This window comes from Triturus cristatus, chromosome 4_1 (assembly GCF_964204655.1).
Source record: "Triturus cristatus chromosome 4_1, aTriCri1.1, whole genome shotgun sequence".
NCBI classification, from domain to species: domain Eukaryota; kingdom Metazoa; phylum Chordata; class Amphibia; order Caudata; family Salamandridae; genus Triturus; species Triturus cristatus.
This window is the reverse complement of record NC_140585.1, coordinates 352,031,545-352,050,532: the sequence shown is the minus strand read 5'-3', so window position 1 is coordinate 352,050,532 and position 18,988 is coordinate 352,031,545. Positions and strand designations below refer to the sequence as shown.

At 42.2% G+C, this 18,988-nt stretch overlaps 1 protein-coding gene across 3 annotated transcripts in view; it reads left to right on the top strand.

Annotated features, from left to right (window-relative positions):
• The window catches only part of OVCH1 (ovochymase 1), a 1,142,331-nt gene that overhangs the window by 612,445 nt on the left and 510,898 nt on the right, over positions 1 to 18,988 (top strand). For all 3 annotated transcript variants that reach the window (XM_085652349.1, XM_085652348.1, XM_085652347.1), the window contains exon 15: positions 4,643 to 4,717. In XM_085652349.1, the coding sequence (XP_085508475.1) occupies positions 4,643 to 4,717 (75 nt within the window). The remainder of the gene's footprint in view (positions 1 to 4,642; positions 4,718 to 18,988) is intronic.

The window sequence follows — 18,988 nt, the reverse complement described above, 5'->3', positions numbered from 1 at the left end:
CTTAATATAGGCCAAATCCAGTGTATTGCGCTGGTCTGTTAAATTTTATGAAGACCTAGAAGTCAAGTTGGTGACTAATTTGGACATAAGAGGATGTATATTTAAACTCAAGGTAGAGCTGTCCTTATTTGAAACACTAACCAGATTTGATAAAAATGTGCCTTGCCCCTTACTTACTCCCATGTGAATACCTCATTGCCCTGTGGTTTGTTTGTATGTCGTGACAAAATGTGCTATTTTATTTCCTTGACAGGAGTCATTGTGACTGTTTATAAACAGTATTTAAACTCTAATCCACAAAAGCCTAAATTTGGCTGCAGTGTGGCATGAAAAAGCTATCCTCAACAGCCAAAGAATTGTACTTAAGAACATTCTTGAACGTCATTAGAGCCCTGGAGGCTTGAAAATCTTGATTTGGAAGGAAATTAGTTGTATGTAGATGGAGTACATTAATACGTGAACCATGTACTCCTTCTGTTGCAGGGATTCTGTGAAATCACAGAACTATGCTTGAGACAATAGAAGCTTAGTAGGCCGGGCCTGAGTTTTCCTAGCACCTTGGTGCCCAGGGCTGACTAGCTATTGTCTCACTTGCCCTCCTACTCACTCAGAGGAACAAGTGATTAGACACCCCAGAACACAACACTCCCATCCTGCTCAGGAATTGCAGTAACAGAACCCACCTGTTTGCTCTCACACTCGTACATGTGCACAATAAGTAAGAAGATGCAACACAAATGCGGTCAGCATAGTAAGTAATCCATAAAACATAAACTGAGCTGTCCTTGTATAAAACACTGTAAACAAGCCCCCCTCCCACAAAAGCAAAGTGATTATGTATCAAGATCTCTGGGTGTTTGCAGCGGACCCCGTACCTTGGCATGCACAGATGGAGTCTACATCGCAGGTAGGCCTCGGCTAAATTTCCGTTCCGCTTGCGGAAATTGCGATAATTTGACCTTTTCACGTTCCGCGGAGAGCGCGAAAATGTCAAAAATTCCGCAGCTTAGCGATAATTTGTTTCTTGCTCGCGCTGTAAAATAATACATGCGCGTGATCGCCTTACCTGAATCCCCGCGTTCGCCGACAAGTTTTCCCGATCCGGTCGCGTTTTTCACGAGATGTTGGATTGTTGGTTGCCATTTGCGCTGTCTCGTGACAGTTCGTGCCCGCAGTAACGTCATGCATCGCACGATCACGTCTTTCTTCTCGCGATCATGCACCACGAGAAGAGTGAAACAAGATGGCCGCACCCGCGAGCAATTGCAGAAAATACCGCGAACGGGCGGGAAAAAAACTTCCGCATCTTCGCGATATTTCCGCATGTTTGCGGAGATTTGTAACATTTTCGCGATAATTTGCGAAAGTCGCTTTCGCAAATTCCGCCCACCCCTAATCGCAGGTGTAGTCTAGATTTCGCCTTTTTGCATGTCTGTACATACCTATGACCTAGTACGTGTTCCCAAACAGCTGAATTTGTGTTTTGTCTTTATGCTAAAGCTTGACCAAAACAGATTAACAGGAGGCATTGTTTGACTGTGTCTATGGTGTTCAGACTAAATCCCAGGAAAGAAAAGTCGGCTCTGTGTGAAAGGACAGTGTGGCACAGAGCAAAATATGTCTGCATAGAAACGTGAGTGAAGTAAAGACTGCAACGTGCTCATGCTAAACTAGGGAAAACAACAATGGGCCTGCACAGGACACATGACAGACGTTTTGGTGCACTAAATTGGAGTGCATTGCGGGTCAAACAATGTGAGTTAGCTCAACAATTAATATTTGAAGAGAATAGGAGAATGCAACCATGGCATTTAAATATGCAGCTTGATGATCTAGGGTTTTGAAGATGCAAAAAAAAAAAACCACTAGATCTCTGAAGGTGAAATCTAGGTATTTATTTTTTGTAGAGTTTCAGTATGAGCGCTCAAGTAAATAGGTTCCCGTATTTGTACGGGCCATGCCCTCATGCAAATGAGGCAACGCCATCTTGAGATAGTGCTGATGCTACATGTGGTCCAGAGCTATCTGTATCACAGAGGGGGGCACACAAGTGTCTGCGGCCCCACCTTTAATACCAATGTGCCCTGGGGGCGCACATGCCCGTTGCGTCCCCATCGCACTTTCTATAATATGGCCCTAGATGTTAAATGTAATCCTAGAACTCTAGTAAATAAAAATATTCATCTGGTTAGTCCTATTTTTCCCTATGCTGAAAAATGTTAGATGCTATAAAGTTCTATAAAATCTACATTCAGTCCTGCAATCCTGGGTGATAAAGTCCTACAATATCGATGTAGGTGCGTTTGATAATGTATTACTAACCACATATCAACAAGAGTCCAGTCTGCAAGCTATATTTTGAGTAAATTTGGAAATATTGTGACTTCGTTAATTCTACTGTACGACCCTTGAAAGGATTTATGGCCATCATATCAATGCTTCACATTGGCAAAATAATTTTAATGCAGAGTCCAGGGTAAGACTACATCATTGTGCACCATTAAATCTCAAGTACTGTTCCTGTGTTAACCTGCTCCAATGCTCCGTAATGGCATGTTTGAGCCACTTGAATGGTATGATTAGTTTTGTGGTCACTGATAGAGAGCCTTTGAAAATTGTACTGATTGAGACGTATTGAACCACATTCATGTGTTGCTGGTTTTGAGAAAATTCTGTATCCACCAAATCAGCACTTACTCTTCCTCTGGTGGGCTGTTTTTTAAGTATTGCAAAATATTTGGACCGTGAAACATTGTTGAGAAGCTGCACCCCTTTGAATATGCTGATGGATCAAGGAACATGAAGGTTAAGACACCAGCTAATCTTGATTTTACTATGGGAGTAATCTCTGCAGCAAAGGATTCAGTGGGGGACTTGCAATATGCTTGGTGTGATGAGATAGGTTTCTCTTATCTTATGTTTAACACAACAGGGAGGGGGAAACAGCAGTTACAATGCGGGTGTTGCCATGCAGGTAGGTAACGCGGTCATTACAATGACCGCGTTGTTACCACGTGTGGCTTCACATCGCAAGTCGTTTCTACGACTTGCGCTTGGTGGCGTGCAACATCAGGGAATGTGTTGGATTTTAAAGTAGGAATTACTTAGGATTTTAAATAATAATTTATACTATTCCCAAGTCCAGTGCGCCATCTAGCACAAGTCGTAGAAACAACTTGCAATGTAAAGCCACTCGTGGTAACACCGTCGTAACGACTGCGTGGTTACCTACCGCTTGGTAACACCACGCGTTGTATCGTCACATATTCCAGGGAGGTGATGTCTATTGAAAGCCCTTCTTTCGCATGTGGAAGGAAATGCCCTGCAAGTCACAGGAAAAACTCAGAATATGTTATTTTAAGCTACTACACAAATGGCACAAACTTTTGGCTATTAGAAAACCTACTACTCCTGCATTTCTCAGGATTGCACTGAGCCTGTATTAGCTTTGGTGCAATAACAATTACTGCCTGATGCTTATGCCCTGGAAAGTTTTAGAATTGGGCATAGAATTGTCTTATCCATAGCATGTCCAAAGGAAAATAAACTAGGTGTTTCGTTCTGTATAATAAGTGCATTTAAAATGAGTCTGAGTGGTGAGCTCTGCTTGCGGAGTTTTCCGCCCTCCGCATTACGCAGCACTCACAGAGTTTCTCTCTCTTGCATTTGTCAACGTCAAGTTGGCGAGCGCAAGAGGAAAATCCACCTCCCGGCGAGCTTTTCCTAGTTCACGATAGTCAACATCAATTTGGCGAGCACTAGTGTGGAAAATCAACTTCCTGACAAGATTTCTCATTGCGAGTGGTTGCGTATGCTCGTGTTGAGAAACCGTTCATTCACGTTGAAAGCTGCTGTACGAGCAAAAATCTACTCTAGCGGCAGATAGGAAGCAGCACTCGCTTGCGCTGTGTATGGTGCAGTTAGCGATGATTGCACAATCGGACAAGCACCTTGCACTGATAATCACCACGAACGGCATTTATCTAATGCACTCCGCTGAGTTTTCTTTGCACTTCGCTGAGGTCCACGAACCCCGCCTAGGCTTAATTTAAAACTTGAGTATGTATTTGAGATTATTTTTCATATTTTTTTTTTTTTTTTAAAGAAAAAAGCTGTTTATCAGCAGTCAATTGGGGTCAAACAATTATAGCTAAAATAAAAATGTTGAATTGATTGCAAGGCTCGACTCTTGTGATGCATTTAGATGTCCCCTGTTGAGGAAACTTGTGTGGCCTTTCGGTCTCTTGCTGGGACACTAGTAACTTGGGCCAATGTCTGTTCTATTACAGGACAAATGTTGGTTAATCTGAGTTTGAGAGGATTTTCCAACTATTGTTACATGTGGTATATTTGTGTTCAGTTATGCTGATTACTAGGTCAAATCAGTCATTGCTCAAAGCTGGGGATCTTACAAAACTGAGCAGTTGTCATCTCAAGCTGGTGAACTTTAAAAATACTTTTCAGGTGTTGGCTTTAACATAAGATAAATATCTTTCAAATATGAGTAATGTATGGCGTGTTGACCTTTGTACTACTGATAAAGCATAATGTATTAGTATGTTGGATTTGTTTGTGAATGTTGGCTAGCACAAAATATAGGAAATAAAAACCTTATAATACACATTAATTTTTGTTCCTACAGATCTCTCTGTACCAAAAGATACAGTGAACCTGCCAATTGGTGTTAAGGTGCAAACACCTCGGTTAGTCCTCCCTGGTAAGTTGGATGGATAAGTTTTATTTTTAAATATAGTCCTATCATTTCCCTATTGCTTCAGCTTATTTCCTTTGTGAAATCTAATTTTCTTTACTTTTGTGAGCCATTACAAAGCATGAATAATTATTTTTTTGTTTAAAGGATTGCATTTTAAAGTTGGTGCTCAAAATCGGAGTACATGCTTTGTTTAATCATGAGCTATTCAGTATAGTAAACACCCAGAAATTGGCTCGATAGCTCTGAAGGGAGGTGCTGTGTAAACGCTGCAACTGTGAGCAAGAAACATTCTAGAGAAAATGAAATGTAGCTTTAAATGTAATTTTTACTAAAGTACTACTATTGCTTTTAAATGGAGCTGGGAGAATCTGAAAAGTCTTACCTCCGTATGGACACACTGAAGTTGATCTTCCACTGGTGCTAGGGTAGTTAAAGATACGTGGGGGCTGGTGGGTAGCTTGTCCTAAGCTAGATGGAAACGCATGAAAGCAAATAACATACAAGAGTAGGGGTGGGCGATAAACTCCGCTCCGCCGCTGGAGTTCATGGAGCTTAGCCCACTCGGCGTTACTCGCATGGTGGAGTTTTTTCTCGTGAAAGGCTGTCTAAGGTTATGTTGGCAGCGAGAATTTGCATCCCCTAGGGTGATTTTCGGGGGTTAGAATGCAACCCGTCGATTTTCTCAATGAGGGTGGTATTGGCAGGTCACAACCTTTCAAGCACTCTGCGCTAAAAATCAGCAATATCTCCAGAAGTTTTTATGAACCTCCACGGGATCCACCCACCCCTAACAAGATATGTAGGATGATGATGATGATGAGGATAATGACTAGTGAGGAATGTGGAGCTGCTATATTCATTGAGGTTGGAAGTGTGAAATGATTAAATGGGAGGTTGGTGAATTTAGTAATCAGCATCTCATGCTTTGGCTACGTTTGGGGCCTAATGCAGCTGCCACCTGGATATACATATTGGTGGGATTTTTGAGAACAGCGGGCAGAATTTGAGGGTTTGCTGTTGATGCAGTATTAGACTTGAGGAGAGTTGTGCACTTTTGCTTCCTCCCTTGCTCAGTGTCCTACCTAGTCACTGTTTTCCCACACTTTTAATATTTTAAAATCTCTTCTACATAAGCAAGCCCTGTTTGATGTGATGCGCTTCATTTTCCTGCTAGAACAGTTTACCTTTTACCTTGATTTACTTAATTGTAGAGTTTTCAGGATATTTGGTTGCTATACATTGTTCATTCTACTTACAGCTCAGCATTTTAACACATTTCAAAGATGAAATCCATTTGAAATGTAACATTTGAAATTCAAAAATTAAATAGCATCTTAAGACCGTAGATCATGCCACAAGAAATGATTGTGTAATTATGGTGACTCTAAAGAGTACTGCAGACCACCCATTCTGTTTATAATGTATGTTTGCGGTGTATGTTCCGACACACTTTTTTCTGTTCTGGTCAGCCAGGGAAAGCCTGAAAGTTCTAAACAGAAAACTCAAGAAATGACCCATGTGTTCTGGAAAAAACGCACAACGTGTCAGGAAAATTTTCAAAAAATAAACTCCCTCGTTGAGAGGGTTGCCAGGTTCAACGCGGCCATTTATTTAAGTGCTGGCGCATGCAGCATAGGCATGCAATGGAGATTTACTTAAGGCACACACCCTTGGTGCCTAGTGATTGTTTCCAAGTATTGTGGTCTGTCTTCCACCAGAGGACAAGCTGCCATGTACTAAATGATGGTCCAAATTTTCAAAGGAATGTTTCTCTGGTTGTCATAATTATCTGCGTATGGATTCCTCTTTGATCTTTAGCTACATATCAGTTTCTCTTAATTTCTTGCATTTTGTGATCAGTCCTCACCCAAAGAGGTTTGCAGCTTGAGGCTATTCCTTCTGTGTTCCTGCTTCTTCCACAGTAACATAACAATATTCAATGGCTTAATATAAAGCCGCAGAAAGTGTCTGTTAGGCAATCATTTTGGGAAACCGCTTTTACAACGAGGTTTTTACCACGACGTACCTTTAGTACACATTTGTTACCACGCATGTTTTTAGAAAGCATATGCTTTTACAACGTATACCTTTACCACGCATTTAAGGATGTTATGGGGTGTGGAGGGTCTTCCCCCACAAATATATTGTCTGTGTAGATACACACACATACACACGTAAAGGGATACATTGTAAAAGATTATGAGGGGTACAAAATGCATGGTGAAGGCATGCAGAGTATGTCCCTGCATCCCGTCACACAACCAATAATTTTCCCATCTCATTCAATATTGGTGCATCAAAACATGAGTTGTACTCCTTGTTACTGGACTTAAAGTAACTAAATTTAGCTAGCTTTCAACTCTTTCTGACTGACAAACCAACTTACACAACTATAAATTATACAATATTTGTGATGCAACAATCCAGCAATGAATGCTAGATGGTGTTTTAGGCACGTGTATTTATAAATGTTTTTCCCAGCGTTCAACATTGAAGTGAGCCCTATGCTTTTGCCAATTTGGTCCTAATCACTCAGGTGCAGCGTTCTTTACCTGTGGTCTGCAGACCCCCCCTACTTATGGCGTCTACGACTGTTTCTAAACTAAAATAGTAACAGTTTAATGAAGTAAGTACATATAAAGTGAAAATATTTCTTTTTTTAAATCTCCGTAAGTGTGAATAATTTGAAGTTAGAGGCTAACATTGTTTTCTTGGGTATATTTGTGGGAGCAGGACATGTAGTATGCACAATTAGTGTCCTCAATTGAAACACCGGTATGCACCATCAATAACCCCCGCACTATGCCCACTCCAAACGTCATGCAACCCTTATATTTTGCTCTTGCAATGAATTAGTCAACATGCGTAATGTTGTGGTATATGTTGGCAGCAGTTTTGTATTAGTGTGACACATTAGATCTCGTAATAAAATGCCCTGGTCATAACTTTATGACCCTGGGCATAAATCATTATCATGGACTGTCATACATTAGTATCATAAATCAATTCAGTTCAATAAACGTTTTTCGATCTAATTTAAAGAAATATAGATCTTCAAAGTGTGCAGATTAAATTAATACAATGTCATTCTTCTTAATAAAATAAGTTAGTAAGAGCTATCCATTAAAATAGCAAAATTCAGGTTACAACCCCAGGACAAAGAGGCTCTAGGGTTAGACTGTGCAAAAATACGCAATTGAAGGGTTCCATTCCAGACACAGCACGGAATCAGCCCTTTTGGTGGTTACAGAGCAGCTGTGGGCCACGCTAGATGAGGGTAATACTTCGGCACTATTTCTACTCTATCTTAGTGTGACCTTTGACACGGTCTCCCATAAGATTCTTCTCCAACGGCTAGAGGAGATCGGGGTCAAAGGTAGGCATCTGGCCTGGTTCGCCTAGTTTCTCCATTCCGGTACGAGCCCCCCCCCTTATCTGTCTAGTTATTACCCTCTTAGCTGTGGTGTTCCTCAGGGCTCTGCCTTGAGCCCCACGTTGTTGAACGTGTATGTCCACCCTCTAGCCCAAAGAACGGAACATCAAAATGGTATCTTATGCGGATGATATCCAGTTGGTATTCACCTGTTCCAACAATCCTGCCGAGGACCAACTGAAATTTCGTGCAGATGTTTTGGCCATTTCAGATTGGATGGCAGCCAATTATCTACAGCTGAATTCTGCCAAGACGGAGGTGCTTTTGGTAGGCCGTGATACCCATAAATGAGACTACCAATGGTGGCATGCGGCCTTGGGCACTCCTCCCCAACCAAAAAGCGCAGTCAAGGATTTAGGGGTCTTGATTGATACCGTCCTCTTTTGAGCCTCATGCAAAAAAAGTGGCCGGTACATGTTTTGGTCTCCTGTGTGGCCTAAAACCCATTCTGGGGATCTTTGATGCGCCTACCCGCCAACTGATAGTTCAATCAGTTGTTCAATCACGCCTAGACTACTGCAATGGTCTTTTGCTTGGCGTAAATAAAACAGTTACTGCGAGACTCCAACGGGTACAGAATGCTGCGGCACGTACTCCTTTTTGCCCTACCAAAACATTGCCATACCTCCAATCTCCTTCATCGGCTGTCAATTAAACAGTGTCCAGTTTAAAACTCTCTGCACCACACACAAGATTCTACATGGCCAGGGTCCCCAAATCCTGCAGGGACTATGCACCTCATATGTTCCATCGTGAGCACTGCGCTCCGCTGATGACCACCTGCTTTGCGTTCCACAGGTTCGCCGGTGTAGAGCAGGGGGTCGCTCCTTTAAAGCTCAGGCCCCTGCGTTATGGAATTCTATCCCATTGGCTGCCCCTAGTACTCATGATCATTGGGCATTCAGGAAACTGATTAAAACTTGGCTTTTTTCCTCTATCTAGCCTCATTTCTGGTCACTCGTCCGCTAGCGCCGAGACGCCCTGTTGCTGGGGCAGTCATGTTCTTCATAAATGAACATAACAATTCACTGTATATAGTTTGTGCAATGAACACAGTAAAAGGTCAACATGCTGCAGGTTCCCAATTACCAGATAAATAAATAATTGAAAACAATTTTAAGTTAAAACACCAAATGGGATTAAAAAAAAAAAACTGGTTAAAAATATTGCATGCATTATACAGATCCTGTGTCACATCGCACCAGTTTCGTGTGATTTTCATTATATTTCAGGAAGTCAAATAAATATGGAAATAAGTGTTAAGATGACTTTCCAGTTCTAGTGAATGTCTCCTCCACTTACAAGCCAAAGGAACGAAGCTACGCAGAAACATACAAAAGGGTCATGAAGCTTCTTCATGAAGTAGAGAGTGACATGACATTGTTTAAAATTATACTGCCTTAGAAGAGGTATGATGTATATTTAGCTCTCTGTTCCCTGTAATAGCGTCAAAAGAAAAGGAGGTGAAGGTCAGACTGGGCGGATAGATGATCGCATGGGAAAGCATACTTTTTCAGAGGAAAGCCTAACATCAAAGAAATTCGGTTTAGACAGAACCTTAGAAGGGATAAACCTATGGTGCAGGTTCCTTATCGCATCTAAATACGAATACTCGCCCTCTGCTAGAGGTGGAATCAAATAGAATTTTACAGTGGTTCTTACTATCTAGGATTCCTTCTTTTCATAGGTTAACTTTTCTAAAAATAATACTTTTAGCCTCTTTTTAGGAAACCTGGAGCATTATCTTGGGTTTGCATACAATTTGGGTACTCCTAGCGAGTACAAGGTCAGTTTAACGTGTACTCTAGCCAGGGAATGTTGTATGGCTTATCCAGTGTGAGATCGGTTCGTATGATAGTCTGATTAAGGTCCACTGTGTCCCTGTTCCATATGGAATGCCAAAGCATGATCTGGGCTACTCTCGCTATGTCAGACATATAGGGCAGATCCAGCTTTAGGTGAGTGACATAGTTTGAGAATGAGTGAGCGAGGTGATCCTCTTGAAGAATGTGTTTTCTATCCTCTGTAGTAAATCAGTTGGTACTATGCCCAAGACCCTTGCTCCATATGTCGTGGCCGAGATAGTTTTGGCATTGTAGATCTTTTTTATTGTTGCTAAGGGCTTTGAGCTCAGTTTCTTAGTAAAACTCGAAACTGTTGCCAGAGTACGCGCTCTTATCTGTGCCCTACTACCTACCATGTGTGAGCAGGTTTGTTTGGTATCGAATACAACTCCCAAGTAAGAAAAAGTCTCCACAACAGTTAGTTTGTGGGTCCCAATATGTAACGATGGAATATTTTTTTGGGGAGGTAGTCCTGACACTAAGATAAAGGTTTTTGACTCGTTTGCTTTAAGGTCCAAGGAAGACATGAAGCTCACATAGGTGTCATTTAGGCGTTAGAGTGCTACTCCGGTCCTTGCTATGAGGACGGCATCATCCGCATAGGCCAGGATTGGTAATGAACCTGCGGGAAAGGATGGAACATCGAGTGTTCAACTTTTCAGGGCGGCTTCCACCTCATTTGTGTAAAGTGAAAATAAAAATTGGTTGTGAACGCAGCCCTGCCTGACTCCTCTTAATCTTAAAGGATCTGGTACATTCCCCTCCCTTCCATACTGGACAGACGCCGTTGCCTGTGAGTACATTTGGAGTTTAAGAGTAATCAACCTGGAATCTATGTCCATCTCAACCATGGTTACCCACAGTTTTGAATGGGCTATGCAGTCGAAAGCTGCTAAGAGGTCCATAAAGGCCATATATATACATTTCCTCTCTTTGCTCTGGTGTATTTAGAGATGATCATGCTTAAATTTAGGCATTGATCAATCATACCTCTGCCCTTTTGAAATCCATATTGAGATGGCATCAGGATGTTTTCTCTTGCCCAATCTTCTTACCTGTTCAATAGAACCCGCTCCAGAAGTTTAGCAGTGGAGTCTAAAAGGGAACTTGGCTGGTAGTTCTGAGGGCTTGATTTATCCCCTTTTGTTATAAATTAGGACAATAATTCTTGTTGTTCATGATGGGGCGGGTCTCTCTTGGAGATTTCATTGAATACATTGGCTAACAAAGGAGCCTACAGATCTTTGTGTTCTAAAAATAAATCAATGGGGGCCCCATCCGGTCCTGGTGCTTTGGAGCGACTACATATGACAAGAGCCAGGGGTTATTTTCTCCAGGTTAAACGTCATAGGCTTGAGTGGGGCCAATGAGGGGTTTGGTGGATTGACGCCCGGCGGGGTGACGCTTCTAAAGATCATTTCAAAATGCGCCACCCATGTATCTTCGTCCACATGATTATCTAGTAATCTTTTTTGCTCCTTCTTGAAGAAAGGAGCATTTACTATCTTCCAAAAATCCCCACTACTTTTTGAGGATGCAGCCTTAGCTAGATTTTCCCACGCCTCTTCTTTTAACTCCTCTTCCCTATTTTTTCAGGATTTTTTATAGACCAATCGCAGGTCCTTGATCTGGGATTGGTTTCTAAAGGATGCTTTTAGGGCCCTTCGAAGGTCCTTTAGGACCAGAGCGCAAATCTCATTGAACCAACCTGTTTTTCGTGTGTCTCTATTTTTGTACCAAGTCAGGGCCAATTTGATCTCCTGAAGTATTTCTATAAAATTTTGAATCAAAACTTCATAAATTTTCTCATCTTACAAGGTCATAAATCATCCTGTGACAGTTCGTTATCCCGCCCCCTTTCTGGGGTCATAAATCATTCCTGCTGCTTGTTGGGATCATAAAGTGTTCTGTTGGTTTTCACGCTGATTGAGTGGGGGTGGGGTGTAGCCTCTCCACGGAGTTGGGCCCAAACTCACTACCTTGTTTGTTCCTTTTGTGAACCGCCATCCGGCTGGTCTGAGCTGCGAGTTCCATCTACATTTGCTACCCTTTTTTCAGCCTACTCACCCTGCTGTAAGGCATCTCCAAGTGAGTGGCCCCCCTCCTACACACAGCCTTTTCAGTGTGCTCCATAACCAACAACTGTACCCTCTCTTATCAGTCTTGACTGCTGACCAGCACTGCAACGCTGCTCTTCCTTAGCTGTGGGCGGGTAGGTTTCGTGATTGTCGTGGCACTGCTCCCTAGCTCCCCGAGGTAGAATACATGCATTGTGCTTGCAGAGCGGTGCCTTATAATCCTCCCCAAACCCCCTCATTTGGCGGCAGCTTCCCCCATTAGGGGATTCGAACCAATACCTTGTCCCCTCATTGGCCAGGTGTTTCGGCAGCCTTTTCTTGGTGCGCTAACTCTTGGGGGACGGGGAGGTTAGAGGGTCAACCCCTCACACCCTTTGTCTCTGGGTGCGAGGATGCGCCCCAACCAGAAAAGGAGAGCATGTATTAAGAGCAAAAAAGACCGTGATACTTTAGCATATCACTTCATCTTTTAGGGAAAAACAATTTTTGAAAAACTCAAATATTAATTATAGGTTTTTTTCGGTTCACTTTAATAAGATAGCTTAGCATTTGCGTGTTTATAGGATGTATACTTTCTGTATTTTTGAGAATTGTAAGTTCAAATCGTATAAATTGCCTAGGCTGTGATGCCTGGTTCTGGTAGTGATTCATTAGGGGATGGCGGGGTCCAAAGAAAACTAGGGTTAAGAACTACTGCTCTGTTTTATCCATATAAAAGAATTTTGGGATAGATCACTTTTCTTTCATGTCCCAGGCTAACAGCCTTGCTTCTGCCTGTTCATTCAGACATTCGGCACTTGTCATGAACAGGACAGCCAAGAACGACTTGATATTTCTAGGACCGGACTCCTGCTCCCATATTGAATTTAACCCATGATCAGACTGGCCCTTTTGGACTATTCAGCTAGCATCACATCTTTTCTGGCTATGAAAAGCATTCACTCTATGTCTTCTCATTGAAGAGCAGTCTTTTCCGGTTTGTCAAGCTATTTAAATTGCAATTTTAGGCTTTGTACAAGAATGCAAGTCTCCTCATTTTTACCATGTTATCTTTAATAGCAAAGACGTTCCTATGGCTAAAATGGCTTGCTGATCAACAGAAGATGCTTTCCTGAAAAAGGTATCTTGGTTAATTGGTCAGTAGATCTGCATGGATGGTTTCTTCATCACTGAATAGAAAATTAAGTCCTAAGATTTTCTAGGAAGCTCAGATTTTAAATGTTTGCGTCCAGTGCAAATACTCTTACCTCTAACATGGTACCTAATTTTCTAATTGGCATGTCTGACTCTTGGGTAAGGTTGCAATACATGGGCATAGAAACAGCACTAGCGACATAAGACAGTAGTCCAATGTGCTTCAATGTGAATTTACAACATCTTCATGAGTTAGTCAAAAGCACAACTTTAGGGCTAGAAATTCTGCCCTCAAACTTTTTAAGCAAAAAGCCGAAACCCTTGTGTTAGATCAAAACAATTGTGCTATTCTTAGAATCTTGCTTCTAACACAAGCTAAGCCAAGTAGTGCCTTGATACCATCAGAGCCTCTGAGCATAATATGTAGAAGGTGGATGGGCCAAATATGAAGTTGACATTCCTCTGCTGTAAAGAGATTCTAAAGTGTTATTATTATTCCTATGTTGGAAAAGCATTTTCCCTCCTGTAAGGGATTTTCAAAATATGAATTCCCATATTTTCATACATTGTTTTAGGAAAGGGTGGGAAGATAATCTTTGCAGCATTATCTATTATATATTAAGGAAGAGGTTTGATGCAGTGGCTTACTCCGGAGTGCAGTGATCACAGTTTGATCTGCGGCAGCTTAATTCTACTCAGCATCATGTGAATCCGGACAATAGCTCACTTAATCTTCTTGACAGCCCCCAGCACCTTGAAACCTTAAGGGGTGATATGTTTGCGCTTTAAAAATATGGATTGTTATCATATTTACCAAAGTGTAATTCATTAATGAAAATGGATTATTTGTAATGCCCCAAAGATGGCTTTCATGAAAGTTGTTCATCTTTGTCTAGATATGGCAAGACCCCATACTCTGCCTGGCTCCCACTTTCTCATGTGCATTTAGATGTCCTTTTCCTGAAGAATAGGGTGAATTTCTCCATCTGAAGGGCATTTTGTTCGGAACAGTTAGCTTGCTGGCTAAAGTCTGGAATACATTGGTATCCAGGACTGTGAGGGAGAGGAAAGCACAAATAGCAAGCAAAGGACAAATAGGAAATATGATGGACACATGGGTGTACTAAACAGGCTCTGGTACAATAGGAGCCCTCCCCATTGCCAATCTGGCGCCTGTCACCCCAGGAGATGCCCAGGTTCCCAAACCCAGTCTGAGTAGCTTTCTTACTTCTGGGTAGAGAGAGAGGTATCCTCTTAGTGGACCAAACCATTAAAAGGCTGATTGGGCTAATCGGGAATTTAATTATTAACGTTGGAGGGGTGCACCTTCGAATCTACTGAATGCAATCTGTTCTGATGGATACTTCTAACCATTTTAATATCCCCCAGGAACCACACTTGATATGCAAAACTTCACAGGAGTAATCCTGTGCACTGGCCTGTGGTGCACGTTTCTCCGCCTTGGCTCAGTACTTCCCCTGAAGTGACACAGCAGACTTGTACATACCTGCACATTGGTACAGTTACTTTATTTCTGTGCTTTCTAACTTGGGTCTGAAGCTCTGTTCTCAGCTTTTTCAAGTCTTCTGATGTCCCAGAAAAGCTTCTACCAGAAAAGCTTCTAGTGTTCTGGGAATGGTCCCCTCCAAAAACTACTCGCTTCAAACTGTGGCTCGACAGCAAGAATCCGATGTCAGTCATGAACTCTTCTTAGGTCTCTTGAGTGCTATTGTGCAACAACTGTCCCCTTATGCACCTAATAGTGATCTGGGCCCGAGAGGTGAATCTCTAAGTCACTGAACACAAGAGAAGGTTGCAATTGAAGCTCAAGTCCCCCCCCCCTGCTTCCCCCCCTCCAAATCACAGGCCTGTCCTCTGTCTTGATCTCAGGGTTGCTCCCATAGATGCTGTGAAGCTGAAGCTAGTCCAATCGTAGACATAAAATAGATGACCAGGACTCGACCTGCCCCTCTTGTTTAAAGAGAAGGTGCAAGGGTATAAAAATGATGATATGATATATGCTTGATTCCTGTGGTTGCAGAAGAGCTTCCTCAGTCAATACTGTCCCACCCCTGGGACGTTGTTGAACCTGTAGCAGATTGGGGCTTTCAGGAAGGCAAAATTTGATTGCAATATCAGCACCCTCTGGAGCCCCTTCTCACCCCAAGGAGCCACATGGGTCTCCAGTCACATTACAGCAGATTGGACTTCCTCTAACGTGGTCTGCCTCCTTAGGACCCATACCAGTTCCAGTACAGTGTTTCACCCTAGCTCCAAGATCCACAACAGTTAACCCATCACAAATGACACTGGTGGATAAACAGTGCTGACATCCATGTCTGATCCCAATTTAACCTCAGCCTCCACTCGAGCTAGGTCATTCTCCAATATTACAAAAGTTCAACCAGTTGTCATTAGCCTGATTTTAACTAAAGCCTCTATCTGCAACACAGTTGTCAAAAGCTCCATTCTCTTTACGTTGTGCAGGTCCAGGTGAGGTCCCTCAGAATACCAATGATGAAGAGGAGGGAGATGTTCTGATCCCTCATTATACTTGGACCTACCACATGCCAGTTGGTGCGACACATCTCAACTGAACTCAACAGAACTTCACTCAAATGACCCACAAATGTAGTAAAGTGCTTCAAGTGGTCAGGAGGCCAGCTAAGATGCTATAATTACTGTTGACCTCCATCGAAACAGTCAAATATACACAGAGCATCTTCACGCATGGTCTAAATCATCATCTGAGCCATTGTTGACTTTGAACACCTCTCTTAATGGCACTTTGTTTACATAACCAAAACACTCCTTGTTTAACTATACGCCCTTGACTGGTCAGCCTCATTATGCAGTTTTCCCATACAAATATTGACCCTAACTCTTTTTCAACCAATTACCTGGCTGGGAATCCAAACTGATTGACTAATTCAGAAAGAGAATGTTTTTTCTTTTTCAAGTTTGGCCTTGAGGTCCTTGAAGAATGTATGCTTGCTAGGCACATATACAAAAGCTCATTGGGGCAACGCAAGCGAGATCTTGCTAGTGATTCCTGAAGATCTGAGCCTCTTTAGCATACAAAATACACAAGTGACCGGATGAAGCAAAGTCTGTGATTTGTTCTGGCCTGGATATAACAGATTACATTAGCAGGGCTGTTGCTAGTACCATGGTATTAAGGTGGCATGCTATGAGAATGTCTTCTGGATTTTTGGGTGATGAACAGAAGTCCTTGTTCCTTTTGTGTCCAGAATTTTCGGGGAGAAGGTAGACACTGCTGTAGAAATGCTAAATGACAACTGAACTGCTGCATGATCCTTAGTATTGTTGCCAATAGTAAAACAATTTTTCAATCCATTCCATTGGTTCTGTGGTTACTTCAGGGAGTTGGTCTAAAGACGGTGGCAACCATTCAAGCTGCTGGTGTAGGAATGTGTACAGTTTCCTTGCAGCTGCAGATATGGTGCCGGCAGGCAATTTGCAGGTCAGTATGGACAACAGTTCTCCATCTCCTCCTTCCCTGCTGCAATGGGTAACAAGCCATGTTAGTTTTGCTTGGATGTCCCATGGCGGGCACAATCCAATATTTCCTCCCCAGTTGGAGATCCATTACTTCAGACAAATGAGCTTTATAGATTTTTGTAAAAGATTTTTAGAGTTCTATATAGCGCAAACTTGACACGAAGATATCGGGTATCTGAGCGCTTTACATGAGCACCAGTTTCATTACAGATGGACACATTAATTTTTGTTAGGCAAGGGGAGATTAAGTGGTTTGCCCAGAATCACAGGATGTTTAGAGTCTTTGCTGAGACTCGAACCTGGTTCGCCAGCTTCAAGGTTGACTGCTCTAGTTGTAAAGCTACATCCTCTCCCTGATAGATCAAAAGGTTTGCACCCTAACCTTGATTTAGTTGCACCTCATTTACCTCACACCGGAAGTTCACTTTGGAGAAGCACTTGCAAATACTGATGCAAAAAGGTACTACTTTTGCTCTCCTTAGGTGCCACCGATTGGGTACCATGTTATTTCCATGTCCCAAAGAAGGATGGAGCCTCAGGCTCATTCTAAACCTTTGCCCTCTAAATGTCTCCCTATAGAAGGGCAAATTGAAGATGCTCATGTTCGTTCAGGTTCTGCCTACTCGGGACCCAGGAGACTGGATGATATCCTTAAACCTGCAGTACACAATTTCCTGAAGTCGCAGAGGCATTACCTCCACCCTGCTTCTGGTATCTGCTGGAGTGAGTCTTGATGCCCAAGTTCTGGTATCATTTGCTGTGCCAAAATGCCCTACTCACATCAAATCTCCTGAAACCTGGGACTTAAAAAGTTTTGGGCTCCAGAGATCTAAAGAATTGGGACCAACCTGTCGAAACAATCCGAAAGTGTAGTATTAAATTGTTTATTTCTGGCACAGCACATAAAACACATCATATTGATACATCAAAAATACTCTTAAATACATTATAACTTAGACAATTAGAAAATCATAAGAACATCATTATACGATTACCCAATTGTAAAAGAATAAAAATCCATGTGTATTAACAATAAAAGTAGAACTGCACCTGAGGGAATACATTGACCAGCTGAGACGGCAACTAGTATAAAATTGTGCAAATGCACTTATCGCCAGTCAAGAAAATTCATACAATTACAATGAGTGGAATGTGAATAGTGTGTTGCAGTGCTAATATATGTCGAGCTCTATCATACTTTGGAGTTGAGAATGGCCTTCCTCCTTAAGGTCCAGGCAATATAGAAATATCCAAAAAGGAACAAAATGGGGAGTAGAGGTACCACTCAACATGAGTAGTGGAGGTGGATACACCCTCCCGAGCTTAAGTTTGTAAAAATAGTGATCCACCCATAGGTGTGTATGTACGTCAGGTCCTCCCAAATTAGGTATGTAGCCCAACAATGGTGGAAGATACACATTAGTTGTTACCCCTCACACACCAAAAGGGCCCTTGGTGTCATGCTTCATCATAGGGGTCTTCCCGCCCCTCTACGGGACGGGACGGGGCGTGCTGCAACCTACGTTTGCGTGGGAGCACTGTTATTGTGAGACAACTATGTGTCATGTAGGGGTGTGAGAGGAAGGGTCGGGAGTGAGTGGGGGAGTGAGTTAAAAGATACCTGGCTCGATAGTCTAAAAAGATTAATATACCTTTGAGCTGGTATCAATAAAAGGTGAGGAAGGAGGTGCGTATGCCTCAATGAACTCCTCCCATATCTGCCGACATGTTTCGAAGCTCCCCAAGCTGCTTCTTCAGGAACTTAAGGATCCCTTCCGATACTCACTGTGATGTGTTGGATAGTCACAAATGTATGGTGTAAGAAAAATCATATAAGCAGGGAAATTAGCTGCATGAAGTTCTGAAGCCTCAATCGGTCTTTGTAGTCATTTAAACCTGTAAAAAACATTAGGGAAAAAGGAGAACGTATTTTACAAGCTATATATTGAATCCCTTGTGAGCATTGGTGACCTGTAAAAAATAGTGATATAAGATTTCATTACCATTAGTTTTAGTGCAATGAAGTGTCCTGGTGTGAAGGAAAAAGGACGATAACAAAACAAAACACACACAAAACAAAGCACACACTATTAAAAATGGACTTCAGTAGATGAGCCCATATAATTTCTAGGCACATATAGCTCTATGATGGTGGTTGAACAAAATGAAAAACCTACTTGAAGTTTGTAGGATTATTCACCATGAGCCTCTGAACGGGTGGAGGGAGTGCCTGATAGGCTATCTAAAAAAGGAAATACATTTT